General features: G+C 33.3%; 1 protein-coding gene across 6 annotated transcripts in view; it reads left to right on the plus strand.

Annotated features, from left to right (window-relative positions):
* LMO3 (LIM domain only 3 (rhombotin-like 2)) overlaps positions 1–13,855 on the plus strand; it is a 68,076-nt gene that overhangs the window by 6,672 nt on the left and 47,549 nt on the right. For all 6 annotated transcript variants that reach the window (XM_008583535.1, XM_008583534.1, XM_008583533.1 and 3 more), the window contains one exon: positions 3,684–3,897. In XM_008583535.1, the coding sequence (XP_008581757.1) occupies positions 3,692–3,897 (206 nt within the window). In that variant the 5' untranslated portion in view covers positions 3,684–3,691. The remainder of the gene's footprint in view (positions 1–3,683; positions 3,898–13,855) is intronic.

Raw genomic sequence — 13,855 nt, forward strand, 5'->3', positions numbered from 1 at the left:
TTTTTTGTTAGAGTGTATGTTTTTTTTTTTTTTTTTTTTTTTTTTTTTTTTTTATTTTGCATGTGAGCTGCATCAAAATTGAACTCAGTCTTGCAAATCTCTTGTTGGCCTTTGCCAAGCACTAGCACTTTGCTGCCATGGTAACTGTAATTAAACTGATAAGAGTGGAAAAATGTCAGTATCTCTGAGCCTTGCAGCTGCATTGGAGAAAAAGGGAATCAAATTGGTTCCCAGCTCCATTGCTCAAAAAGGGGAGGGGGTGGAAGGGTAGGGAGGGGGTTGGGAGTTGAAGGGGCAGAACAGAGTTAAGCAGCTCCAGTGCCTGAGATCTGGGGACATCTATTTGCATTGTTGTCCCTTAGGGGGCTGCAGCCCATAGGGATGCTCTAGGCCAGTGAACAGAGAGAAACAAGCTTTTAGGCCCAGTCCAGTTTTCCAATCCACATTGGGGGCTGGGGAGAGGATGAAGATGGGCAGAAGGAGAGAAAACCTTTTGTTTGGTACCTCTTGGCAATCGAATGGCCACATTGGCCAAATTCTTTTAATCTGTGTCACTGCTCCCAGCTGCAGAACCTGCATTCCCATTTTAACATCTTTCTGAGGCCCCACATCTCTTCCAACCCCCTTTATGTATTCCCTCTTCCTGTTCCTTCTCCCAAATTGTTCCCTGTGAATTTTCCAACAGAGACAAAATGTTTTCCATTCACTCTGTGTAGTTAGTCCAAAAATATAAAAGACTGTGTCTAAGTGCTGCAGATCTTTTATTATTATGATGATTATTTTTTAAACCCCTGTGTGTTGTGGAGTTGTGGTTACTTTGTTGTGTTAACTACTGAAGCTGAGACTGCGGATGAATGGCACAGAACAAGGGAAAATAATGGAGGCAATCAACCGTTAGGCCGCCTCACAATGCAATCCAGGCAATTAAAAGCTCACCAGAGTTTAAATGAAATGCTTCTACTTATTTCAGCACACCACACTGCACAGGCTATTATTTATGTCTTTTTTTTTAAAATTATGATTTCCCTTAAACTGTCAAATAACTCAGAATGGCAGGGACTCAGAGGCAATAAGAATTTCTCTCAGAACAATTTACATGCCAGTCTAAAACTAGTTATGAGTCCTGATGTGCTATGAGTAACTTGTGAAATGTTTCTCAGCTACGAGCACATAACTCTACCCAGACGTGTTCTTCTGGATGATGAGGGGAGGCCATTGACTGCTTGATGCCTTTTAGGTACATGGCAACATGGTGACTACAAAATAGTTCTTTTTCTACAATTGTTAACTTGCACAGAATGGAAAAAATTCTATTTTTAAGGGAAATGCGATAATGTTCTCTCAAAAAAAGTACTGGGAAGCCATGAGAAATCTCAAACTCCTTTTATGCCCAGGGCCAAACAGAATGTAAGAGTTTCAAATATTAATTGGCCTCTGAGTGCTAAATTAAAATGTCAACACAACAAAAACATTTTGTGAAGACAAGCAGGGTAGTGTTACTTGTGCCAAATGGTGGTATCCTGTCTTGTTTGCAAAGCACTTTGAATAGAGATAGCTGACCTTCTACACTTGATGGTAGTAACACAACTATGGGAAATATAGCTCAGCTACTACTAAGAAGGATTTTAAAAAATTTTTTCATCTTTGAGCCGTGTGATTTTAAAAAATAATAGCCTTATAAATTAGATAATTAGAATGGCTACTCTCAATATATCTCTGGATGTTTTCAATAACAAAATCCAAAATGTCATTTAGTAAGTCAAAAATTTCCCCTCCCCTCAGGTATATGGTTAAGAGGCACTTGGGTCTATTCTGCACTGTAATTAATGAGATTCTTTCCTTATGGAACCTTGCTAGAAGAGGATAACTAGTTCTGATCAAAGAAACTTCATTTGTTAGAAGTTCTAGAGAGTGAGATTTAGCAGACCTATCAAGGGTTGTGATTAATCTATACTAGGCTGTTAGCTCCTTCAAAGAAAAGGAGCAGAAAGCGGGCTATGGGGATACCACCTGCTCTTCTGTACAAATCCAGCTGCTAGTCTGCAGCTCCGGCGACCATGGCTATGCATGTCATGCAGAAAGAACAGCCACTCTGCTTTCTTCTCTGCCATTCCCTACTTCAATACTCTATGAGACAAGTTATTTTCTAATGATAGTTCAACATCATAACAATATTGTGTGCAATTCATGTATTGTTTGTAGCTAGAAAAGTTGTTCAGCTGTGGGGATGCCATGATGTGTCTTATCGGTGTAATTTTTTAAAAAATGTTGTGAAGGTAATGGGGCTGAAATTGTCATCTTAAGGTATGAGAGGAAACTGGAGAAAATTTAGCTATTTTGGAAAAAGGAAATGCACAGAAAATGCAGAAGATTATAGTTTGGTGTTTCTTTTCTTGAACCTCTTTCAAATGCATGCACATTGGGGGTTTTATCTCCTTCTACATCCAAGTTTAAAACTTTATGCCTAGGAGAAGAAGCATAGTATAGCAGAGGGATCTTCAGACTGTAAGAAGGCCACCTGGCCCCATGTCTACAACTTAACTGTCGTTCAGCTTTAAGCAAGTTCTTGAACCTCTCTTGGGCCTCTGTATCATAACTTGTAAAACAAGGGAATCTGGAATTGATGATGTCTGCAGTATTTTATAGTGCTTAAAATGAGTTATTTTATAAATATGAAGCTTTGAATAGTTGGTCCAGCTTTTTTTGAGACTGGGTGCTTGACACCTAGGAAATAAGAAGAAACTCTAAGGTAAATATTCATTCATGGAAAAGCTTTCAATAAAGTTGTAAAACCCATAGAACTCAGCTAGATTCCCGATTATGATGACAGTGTATCATTAAAACATATAAATATCCGTACGTCCAATATAGTATGTATATAACATATGTAATATATTTATGTATGTTTGTATAATTTTATATATATTTGGACTTTGCCTTCTATTCTTTCTCCTATAAAATAAATAAGTGCATGTTTTGGGGAATAAATTGTATAATCCTATATTTTAGCTTTGTATAAAAGCAAGTAGCACTGTTGGATGCTTATGAGTATGATTTTTTTTATTTTAATATAATGAATATTTTGAAATATCAAAGACACAGAAGGAAGTATTTGGATATAAACAAGCAATACAGGATTGGTGAGCTTTTCGGGTTGCTGTATGGTATACTTAACTATGAACATCTCTACTGCTAAGTGAGGTTAGTGTAATACCATACAGGGTGTACTCTTCTTCCACTACCAAGCTCATATTAAGTTAATATTTTAGCCAGTTAAGCAAAACTAATTTTTGACTACTATGGACTCAGTTTGTTAAATAGCTTTGTTTTCAGGTGGTTAGCCATTTACATTTTCTTCCTAAAGGAACTGCTCTATGTGGAGAAGGGGACTCTATAAAATGACTTAATGTTATTTAATTTCATATATATAATGTCAACTTACCAGGTACAACATGAATTATTATTGCTACTTTATGTGTGACTTTATAAATGATTTAATAAGGACTTTATAAAGTTGGAGACTTTATTTCCAAAATTTAGTTTGATTTCAGTTTGGCCCTAAAAATGAAACATAACACTCTAGAAAAAAGACAATATTAAATATTAACTTGTTTGCGGTCTTTTGACATCTTTGTATTCTGTCTTGGAGTTTCAGCTCTCTTTTTTGTTTTTGTCTTTTTTAGGTATACAAATGCTCTCAGTTCAGCCAGACACCAAGCCGAAAGGTTGTGCTGGCTGCAACCGAAAGATCAAGGACCGGTATCTTCTAAAGGCACTGGACAAATACTGGCATGAAGACTGCCTGAAGTGTGCCTGCTGTGACTGTCGTTTGGGAGAGGTGGGCTCCACCCTGTACACTAAAGCTAATCTTATCCTTTGTCGCAGAGACTATCTGAGGTAGGAATTATCCTTGCACACCAGTGATGACTGAATGCCTTTTTAAATACGATTGTAAGTTTGTTTTTGCTTGTTTGTTTTATTTCCTTACTACCAGCTTGTATTCCTGAAAGATGTTGACTTATCAACCTTCAAATTGATGCCTGGTGTATGTTACACAAACTATTGCTTAAGGAATAGCCAACAAAACACAGTATTTAAAAGTGCTTTAGGGCTGGCTGGTTAGCTCGGTTGGTTAGATAGTGGTGCTTGATAACACCAAAGTCCAGGGTTTGATCCCTGTACCAGCCAGCTGCCAAAAACAAAAGAACGCATTTCAATTTGGTTTGCCTACATACTCATATTTAGGACTCGGTTATTCTACTGCCTGTATTGAAACTGCCAAGGATGTATTTGGTAGAAATCAGCATACAAGTTTCTTATTAGTGAGAAGGTGCAATGTAGGCTGAATGTAACACAGAGAAATGGATTGGTTGCTTGACTAACCATTTTAACTCTTTATGTTTAAAAAATCCAACTTGAAAAACACTATGCAAAATAGTTTAACTATTACCCTTTAGTTGGACCTGAATTTATTCTTCTAAAATTATTTAGTTCTCTTTTCTGTTTCAGATTTGTCAGAGGAAGACAGTTTTAAATTCCTATGGGTATTTGTTAGTGTATTTATTGTACAGTTTTGAAAACTTTCCCCAGGTGTAAATACATCTTCCCCCATGACATTCGAAATGGTCATCACAAAGACATCACTGAGTATGGCACAGCCTCAGACTTGTCAGTAGCTTTATGAATAATAAGAACAAAAGAAGGCCTCCATCATTATGGGGAAGTGATAGCCACTCTCCAAACTGTAAACAACCGAACAGTTTCAGGTCAATGCAGATGTTATTGATATGAAGCCATGAAGCCAACTAAACTTGTTTCCCAGCATTTGAAACTCAACACAGAACTTCTATTGAAGAAAAATTATTTTGCTTTTCAGGGAACTTTGTGACTTGATTCAGCTACAAATTACTTATATTAATAAGGTAGGATCTATCAAATTAGAGGAATGATATATGGCATCATTTGGGTTTTCATATTTGATACAATTAATCATTTTTCTAGTCTGACATTACACGATTTATTTTGAATTTTGTCCCTTATGACACAAAATTTATCAATCAGCAGTAACTCCTTAACCATCTTCGTCATTTTGGGAAGTGTTTTCTGGGAAATTAGTCCTTCTTAGTATTTAATTCAGTTACTGTTAGTCAGATTCAATCTTTATATATAAAAATACATCGTTTGATTAATGGTAGTTACAAGAGGGTGAATCCAGTACCGCTTATCAGGTCCTACTTTTTCTCCCTCTCAGGGCTGCCTCATCTGACAGCCTCCTGACTAAGTATGACCACTTGTTACTGCTCCTCTGTGTTCCAAGAGCACAAAATGCATGCATGTTGCCTACAATGGCAAGTGATCTCTCCAGCCAGGATTGCCCTCATTATAGCGGCACAGCTAATCAGAATTAACGTATAATGTGAATTCTTTCAGAACTCTCCAGTCTTTGAACTTGTCTCTTTGAAATCAAAATTTCTTCTCTGCTCATTGTGAATTAGAGCCTCATTTCCACATAAAGCATTTCTATTTGCTTCTAGTGATTTAACGCTGCTTTCCAGTTTTTGCCTTATCTGTACTAACCAATAGCTACAGCTTTTTGATTCCGTTTGACTTTTCCATTTGTTTACAATTTCAGTATCTCAAGTAGATTTATGTCTCAATTCCAAACAAGGAGTTCGTGTAGTCCAGGCAAGATAAAGGTGTTTTAATAAGCAAAAAGACCAAAAAGACAAAAATTAAGTAAATGTTAAAGAAAGTTGCTTGAAATATCTAGAGTTTTTAAATAAAAAATATAAATTTGCCAATGAAATACCTGTATCGCTAGTGAAACTGCCTTACAGTTGTCAGTAGCAGGGAAAGGAACCTGAGATTTGTTTTGTTTTATTCTTCCCTATAGTAGTCAAAAAATATGATGTTAAACTGGTATTTCATAGTCTGAAGTAGTGTTTTGTTGAAGGCAGTTTATCAAAGTAGTTTTCATATCAGAAATCCTTATCTCTTTCTAAAAGAGTATATGTTGCTTTTGTGGTATAACTTTTAGTTAATTTCTGATAGGCTCAAAATTTTAATACTAGTTAATTTATTTAAAATATATCGGACTCTTTCACATATAAGCTTTGGTCCTGATTGCCAAAATATTCATTTCTCAGTGTACAATTTCCTCTCAAATTGGTCATTACCACATTAATGGCTAGTTGTTATGTTAACAGCCTAAGGGTTGTTAACATTTCAAACTAAGTTGTTAACAGCAAGCTTATCCCTTATTTAAACTGAAAGTTTGGTGCATATAGTGTGAATTCTTTGGCAACTTCATCAACACTTATAATTGCAGAAATGGAGAATTGGTATGTGTGAAACACTGTGTTACGTGTCATACATTATGCCACAGATGTGGTATTTAGTTTTATGTAGAAAGCATGTGTCTCAATGAAATTGTGTAGATGTTTAACAGCATATGTCTCTGATTGGCAAATTAAAATAGATTCTGTGTGTTAAATCGATAAATACAGTCAAGCAGATTTTATTTACAAATTAATTTCTTCGATTATATATAAGTAATCATTCAAAAATGTTCATTAAATGCCTTCAGTGTCAGAGGGTGTAATTTTAGGCAATGGATGAAATTAAGAGAAAAAGGGAATTATGCTTAAAATTTTTACTATGTAGTTGTTTATTTAATTACATAAAATCTACAATATGGTCAGTGAACAGAGAGTATTCTGTGACTATTTTCTCGAGCTTTGGAAATAATTTTTCTCATTTCCCTCCTAGTTCAGTATATTTCCTTTTTGTATTTTCACACAGCCAGTGTTTAACCATTTAAATTCTATGAAAAAGTTGTTTAGATTTGTTTTGCTTTTGGCCTTTGTATGCTATTTCTTTGAGCACCAGACAGACCATAAATAACATACAGATTTGTATTTCTCTGTCTGAATCACTAGGCACCTAAGTAAGAATATGGAAAAAGATAAAGAAAAAAAGCAGTTTACCTGTACTAGTAAGTGATAAGTAATGGCTATTATCATCCAGATAATTTTTCTTATCTAGAGAGAAGTGAAATGTTTTTGCCAATTACATTTAACTTCCTAATAAACTTCTCCCTCCAAAAAAGAAAAGAAAAGAAAAAGAAAACACTTCTGAGTCTTGAAGTTCTGTGTTTTATTTTGTGGTTCTTTGGGTTAATGATGACATGTTTTTCTTTGAATGATGGTTTGAGATATTAAATAATTTGAAAATACAAGAATTTAGATTGTAAGATGTTTTCTAAAGTTATAGAAACTGTTATTGTGGTAAACTTGGTTTCTTTCATTTTTTAAATTTTTTATAGCACAATTAGCTATATTTATGAAAAAGAAAAGAAAAATATTCTGTAGTTTGTGCACTGAGTTTCAAATCTTAACACTGGAATTGTTCACTTTCCATAACTGTACTGCTTTAATACCTTTTATTATATTGTAGAATATAAAATGCACATATATGATGAGACAGAATTTCCTCATTTGTAGAATTGTTTTCCTCCTTCAGAAACTCATTAAATAAAGGAAGAGAAAGATTGACTTTTTTAAACTTCCCTAACATGCTTTCTGACTAAAACTATGAAGTCAATCTGACAGTCAATATTTATATGCCAACACCCAGAAATGTGTCTGTTAAAAGTGTATCCAACACATTTATAATCATTTTTGTTTTTTTAAAGGTGAGCTTACAACAAATTAGACATAGAAGCATCTTTGTACTTTAAATTAGAGCTTAAAACTGAGAGTGTCTAAAATAGATTAAGAATTACCATGTGAAAGTATCAAAGCTTTCGTAACGATGTAGGGACTGTAGTCACTGCTGTCTATCATCCTTATTTCAGTTTGGGAAATAAAGTAAGGTATAATCAGAGTTTTAGAATTAAGACTTTGTGGCAAGCATGAAATGGTCAGAACTAGAAGAAATATCAAAATACCTTACTTTTCAGCTTGGAGGCAATAAAGAATATCAGACCTTACCACTGAAGCTTTTGGGCAATTATTGCTTTTCTGTTTGTTTTAAGCCTGCAACTTTTTGTGGTATATTTTAAACATCCAGACGATATAGGCTGTCCCTTGTATCTCTATGAACGATATCTTGCCAGAGAGTTATTCAAAGCTGTTTGCTGTGGTATGTGCTATGGGAGCTGCTTATAGCTCTTCCTATATGAGAAGCCGTAAAACGTCTTATATAAAATTTAAGGCAATTTGCTATTTTTGTATGTGAGGATGATTTGTTTAAAATGAAACTACTAGGAAAGAGTGCTGCTTTATGCTCCATCGTAGCTGCCAATTAACTAAAATGATTTGAAGCTTGCTATGCTGAATACAAATTTTATATGCTTTAATATAATAATATAAACCCTAAAAGAGAAAATTAAAATAAAATGCTACATAGAGCATAAATCTAGCTATAACTTTATTTCACACTGATCAAACCTGCTGCCTCTACATTTTTATATAAGATTAAATTTGTATCGGTACATAATTATAGCTTTAAAAGTAAATATGAATATGTTGCTAATATTATTTTATCTGTCAATCCACAAGCACAAATTCTTTTTTAATACTGAATAAAGCATTCATTTTTTTCCTTCATTGTCATCTTTTTAACACTAGGCATTTGGAAATATTTTCCGTGAAAAGCACTGCATTATTATTATCATTATTTAAAAAATCACTTTTTATTCTAAATTCTGAAAACTTAAGCTTTTATATGGAATGGAACTCCTTACAAATAAAATTTTTCTCTACAAGCTTCAGTTGAGCTTTTTAAATACTTTATAACAGTCATAATTTTTATTATATTTAAATGTCTAAGTTAATCTCAGTATTATGAAATACTTTGACATGTGAGTGTACTGGACTCTATGTTCTATTTAAAAACACTCTGTTTTATTCCTTGCAACCTATCTTACCTTATTTATAGCTTTAAAAAAAGTTGCAATTTAAGTTCATTTTTCCCATTATTTTTAGACTATATAGTATTCATGAACCACTACAAACTGGGATTGATAGTTTTGATTTGTGTAATACTTTGGGAGAGTGCCCCTCACTCTGGAAAAAAATTGGTGGGTTCACACTAGACTTTCTAAATGACAACTCCCCTGCAATGATTTCTGTTAAAAATATTTAATCCACATATACAATTTCTTTTCTTTTGTAAATTTATCTACACTATGAGGGTACTTCAAAAAGTTCTTGGAAAGATTCATATTATCTTTTAATTCTATTTTTCCGTGCACTTTTTGATGTATCCTCCTATCTTTCTGTCCCTAATTCTATAATGCATCCATTTTCAGTGAATGAATATTTATGTATTTATTATAATTAATTATTTTAGTTTTGTGGCTTTTTAGTTTTGGTTTGTTTTATAAACAAGGTATTTTCACTGAAAATACCACCCCCTCAAGAATATTAAAAATACTTTACACTGTTTCTATATCTTTTCAGTTTTTTATCTTTTTGTAATGCATGGAATACTTCATTCAGAATAGTTTTTACACATAAGATGGATAAGTGAGACATACCTGACCTAGCAGAAAAATATTCTGTTTCTACAAGTATATTTAGGATTAAATGCATCTGGAAGAAATATATTTGAGAATTGCTAAAATTGCTTATTTTGCACTTTATAAATACATAGAATTCTGGGAAAGAATATTTTTGGTTGCTCTTAGAATATGTTAAAGTAAGCCAGCACTTCATTGATAAATTCACCATTAACTTCCATTAAGTGACTAATAATAAATTTTAGTGCTGTATTTTGACTGCACAAACATAATTTATTAAGGAATCTCATTTTAAAAATATGCTGAAATAGTAATTTTGTAAATGGTTTTGATGAATAAATGCATTGTAGAAATGTATTATGTAGTTCAATTTTCTGTGTCACACAAAAATTATATAGCCTAAAAGAAGAACTGCACCAACCTAAACGACCATTGTATTTCCTTCATTACACTGTAAGGCATTAGTCTTATTTTAGTATTTGATTTGAAAACTTTTTTTTCAGTTTCTATGAGAATGTCTTCTCTTATTCAAAATTATATACAGCAGCTTTGTCTAATCTTCCAAAAATATTAGCTAACATTTTTCACTTTTATCAATAAAAGTTAAAATATATGAAGTATAAATGCTGGACAAGATCTTGAAAACAAGGAAAGTAAAAATAAAAATAGCAATACTGTGTTCAATTGGTCAGGTATTTTTAGAAAACGGCATTTGCATGAACCATGTTTCTTTAAAAAGGCATTTTCCTTTCTTTCTTTTTTTTTTTTTTTAGTTTCATAGCCTCATAAAAATTGGTTTATGTATGTGAATACTCCTGCTAATAATACATGGAGTTTCCCCTGGTGAAGCATTTGAAGAAATGTGTATATATGCATGTTACGCATCCAGAGATTAGAATGTATATAACCTTAGAGTGAGAACTGTCTTTTGTCATCATTGACTTTAGCCAAGTCACCATAGTTCGGAAAACTTTGAAACTTGTATAATTCAGATACTTCATACCAGGTTATTTCTTACTTTTCCAAACTATCACACTGATCTGTTCATATGGGTTTTTCACCATTCTAAGATGAAAGACAAGTTTCGTGAAACTATAAAATGCTTAGATTTATTCCCTTGTGATTTTTATCATGCACTTCTGTTTTTCTCAGCTTCAATGGACTTTGATACTGTCTGTTCTATTTGTATTTCTATCATCTTAACATATTTATTTTGATGATTAACCATACATTTTCCTTTTCAAGGTATTTGTAAGAAATTTATTTTGAAGTGGAAGTTTATACTTGGAGCAAGAAATGTGATTTTAAAATTAGATTTTAATTTTTTACTTTAAAACAATTTCTTTTGCTATTTGCTTTTTTCCTTTTATTATTGGTAATAATGGATCACTTTTCTCTAAAGAAATTAGGACCTAAGCATGTCCTTTTATTATATTAGTCAAACATATTTACTATCTTCACAAACTACCCACATCAGTCACCTTTGCCATTTTTGGTTTCTGTTCTGTATTATCAAAACTTCCTGCTAAACCTTCTCCTTCTCAACAATATTTCTGTAGTAATGTAAAGATTCTAAATCTTTTTTCCAAATTCCTTTGCTCTATCATGTTAGTTTTTTATGATGCAAAAATCTCTGGCTCTGGGCTTTACAAGTTTAAAATAAAATCACACTTGAGATAAATAATCATCTTGGAATAGTCAGATCCCTGATTTGAAGTTGGAAAATTAACATTAAGCTGCGTGTATTAAGTTAGACTCTAATCAGCATGTGTTGTTGTGATTCAATTTAATATTAAAAACTCTCCAACTGGGCTACTGGGAAAATAAAAGACTCTGAGGAATTCAAAGTTTATTTGCAGAGGAGTACACCAAAGCCATATTTAAGTAAAATTGTTATTACTAATGCAGTAAAGCATCATCCACATTAAACTCATCCTATTAATAAAAACTGAAAATCAGTTTTAGTAAACATAAATATCAAATATGACAAGGACAAGTACGGGGGCATGGAACTTCATAAAATGTGCTAATGCTAACATGTAATAGTAATCTAAATATGACAGAGTAAAAATAAATTCCCATCTCATTTATGCTGTGGGATCCCAACAGGCAACATCAAAGGGGAGAGCTAATTTTAGGTATCACTAGTTTATTCTTATTTTCTAAAACTTTTAGAACAATGCCATGTTTTTATTATAGCAGTTCTAACAGCAATACATATTTACCACTTTTTGAAATTATCATTTGTCTTGTTTTTAAAAAATCTCGAAGTTTCTTAAATAATGTCCTTTAATATATTTACTGCTCACATTTCACCAAAAATAGAAGGGTCAAGACTATTACACATTAAAATACCTTATGACATTAAGCATAATGCTTAGTTTGCATTTATCAACCGCTCAATAAATGTATGTGCTAAACAATAGCTACATATAAAGACTGGGTAAAATAAGTGGATTAGTACTTGTTCCTTTATTTGGGTGTGGGGACACGGGAAAGTGAATTGGAAAAGAAGTCATAACTTNCCTTTAATATATTTACTGCTCACATTTCACCAAAAATAGAAGGGTCAAGACTATTACACATTAAAATACCTTATGACATTAAGCATAATGCTTAGTTTGCATTTATCAACCGCTCAATAAATGTATGTGCTAAACAATAGCTACATATAAAGACTGGGTAAAATAAGTGGATTAGTACTTGTTCCTTTATTTGGGTGTGGGGACACGGGAAAGTGAATTGGAAAAGAAGTCATAACTTCCAACACTAGATATGACTATTAGTTTCAATGGGCAGGTTTTATTTGCATTTTAGAGGTGAGAAGTTCGACTATATTGTGAACAAAATTTTAAAGCCTGTGAGTATTGTATGTAAATATCCACCGATGATCCTTTGTGCTTTCAGAGATGCAAACAAATTATAAGTTACTGGATTGCCTTAAAATATAAACTAGTATTTTGTGTGGCCGTTTATTAGGAAAAATATTAGAAAGGTTCTAAGCTGGTAGAATCCCTTCTTTCCGCAGTGTGTCCTTGCTGAGAGGTCAGTATTGGGGTTTATGTTTATGATTACATGCTTTGCTGTCTCTTTAACAGTTTTACAATGAAACCATTTAGTCACTTAACAAATATTTAAGTGCCAATACTGCATTTCTATGAGTAATGTAGAATATTACATTTCTAAGTGATTTTATGTAATATATAAATATAAATTAAAATGTTATTAATATTTTGCTGTGTAAACAGTAAGGTATTTAGTCTGGGAAATTCAGTAAGAATTTAAGGACAAGTTATTTTTCAATTTTTTTTTTACAACTGATAAGCCTAATCACCATTGTTGTTAAATAACTAAGTAAAATATATAAAAAACGTTACTCTAGTTATTTCCCGTGGAACCAATATAGTGAGAAATGGTATAATCAGGAGAGATTAGAAACATTTTTGAAGGGAGATTATAAAGAATAAGTAAAAATTCGTCTCTGTAAAAATCCTTTTGCAAGCCAGTAGTCCTATTATAAAAGCTAAACTTTGAGCCTCATAATTATATTTTGTGTGCAGAGGAAGATAGAGTTAGCTTGTAACTTTCATGCTATCTGTATCGTCCCATCTCTTATCACAGATGTTGGAAAGCTATCAACAGAGGGACAATTGACACTCCTTGCAAAACACTCATCATCCCTGTCCTCATTTTCTCATTTAACAAAATATCATCATTCCATATTCTCTAGGTACTGTACAAGGCCCTGGGATACAGCACTGAATAAGACACAAAAATACCTCCTCCCCTTATAGAGTTATATTCCACTTCCGGGAAGCAGATTATCAATGAAATAAGTATAGAGTATATTAGGAGATGACAAACCCTAAGGGGGGAGACAAAGCAATTTAAGAGGTTTGCAGAATGTGTGTGTGGTGGGGGGAAAAGAGAGATGAGGATTTGAAATACTATATAAGGTTGACAGGGATGGCCTCATTGAGATGGTAACTTGAGCAGGCACGTATGGACAGGACATTCTGGGCACAGGGAACAGCCAGTGCACAGGCACTGAGATTGGAGCTTTTCTGATATGTTTGAGGAACAGCAAAGATGCTAGCGTAGCTGGAGTAAGTGAGAGCAGAAGAGGCAAGGATTAGGGGTAGCCACTGCACGGGCCTGTGGCATCCCCCGTCACAACCAAAAATACCCTTATATGTTTCTATATGTCCCCAAGGGAAGTGGTAATATTTGCATTTGAGAACCACCATAAAGCTTATTCAGTTAGGTTGTTATGGAATCAACTCCATTTGCAATCATAGAACTCATTTGTTGGGCCGGCCCGGTGGCGCACTG

Source organism: Galeopterus variegatus, unplaced genomic scaffold (genome assembly GCF_000696425.1).
Source record: "Galeopterus variegatus unplaced genomic scaffold, G_variegatus-3.0.2 Scaffold2957, whole genome shotgun sequence".
NCBI lineage: Eukaryota > Metazoa > Chordata > Mammalia > Dermoptera > Cynocephalidae > Galeopterus > Galeopterus variegatus.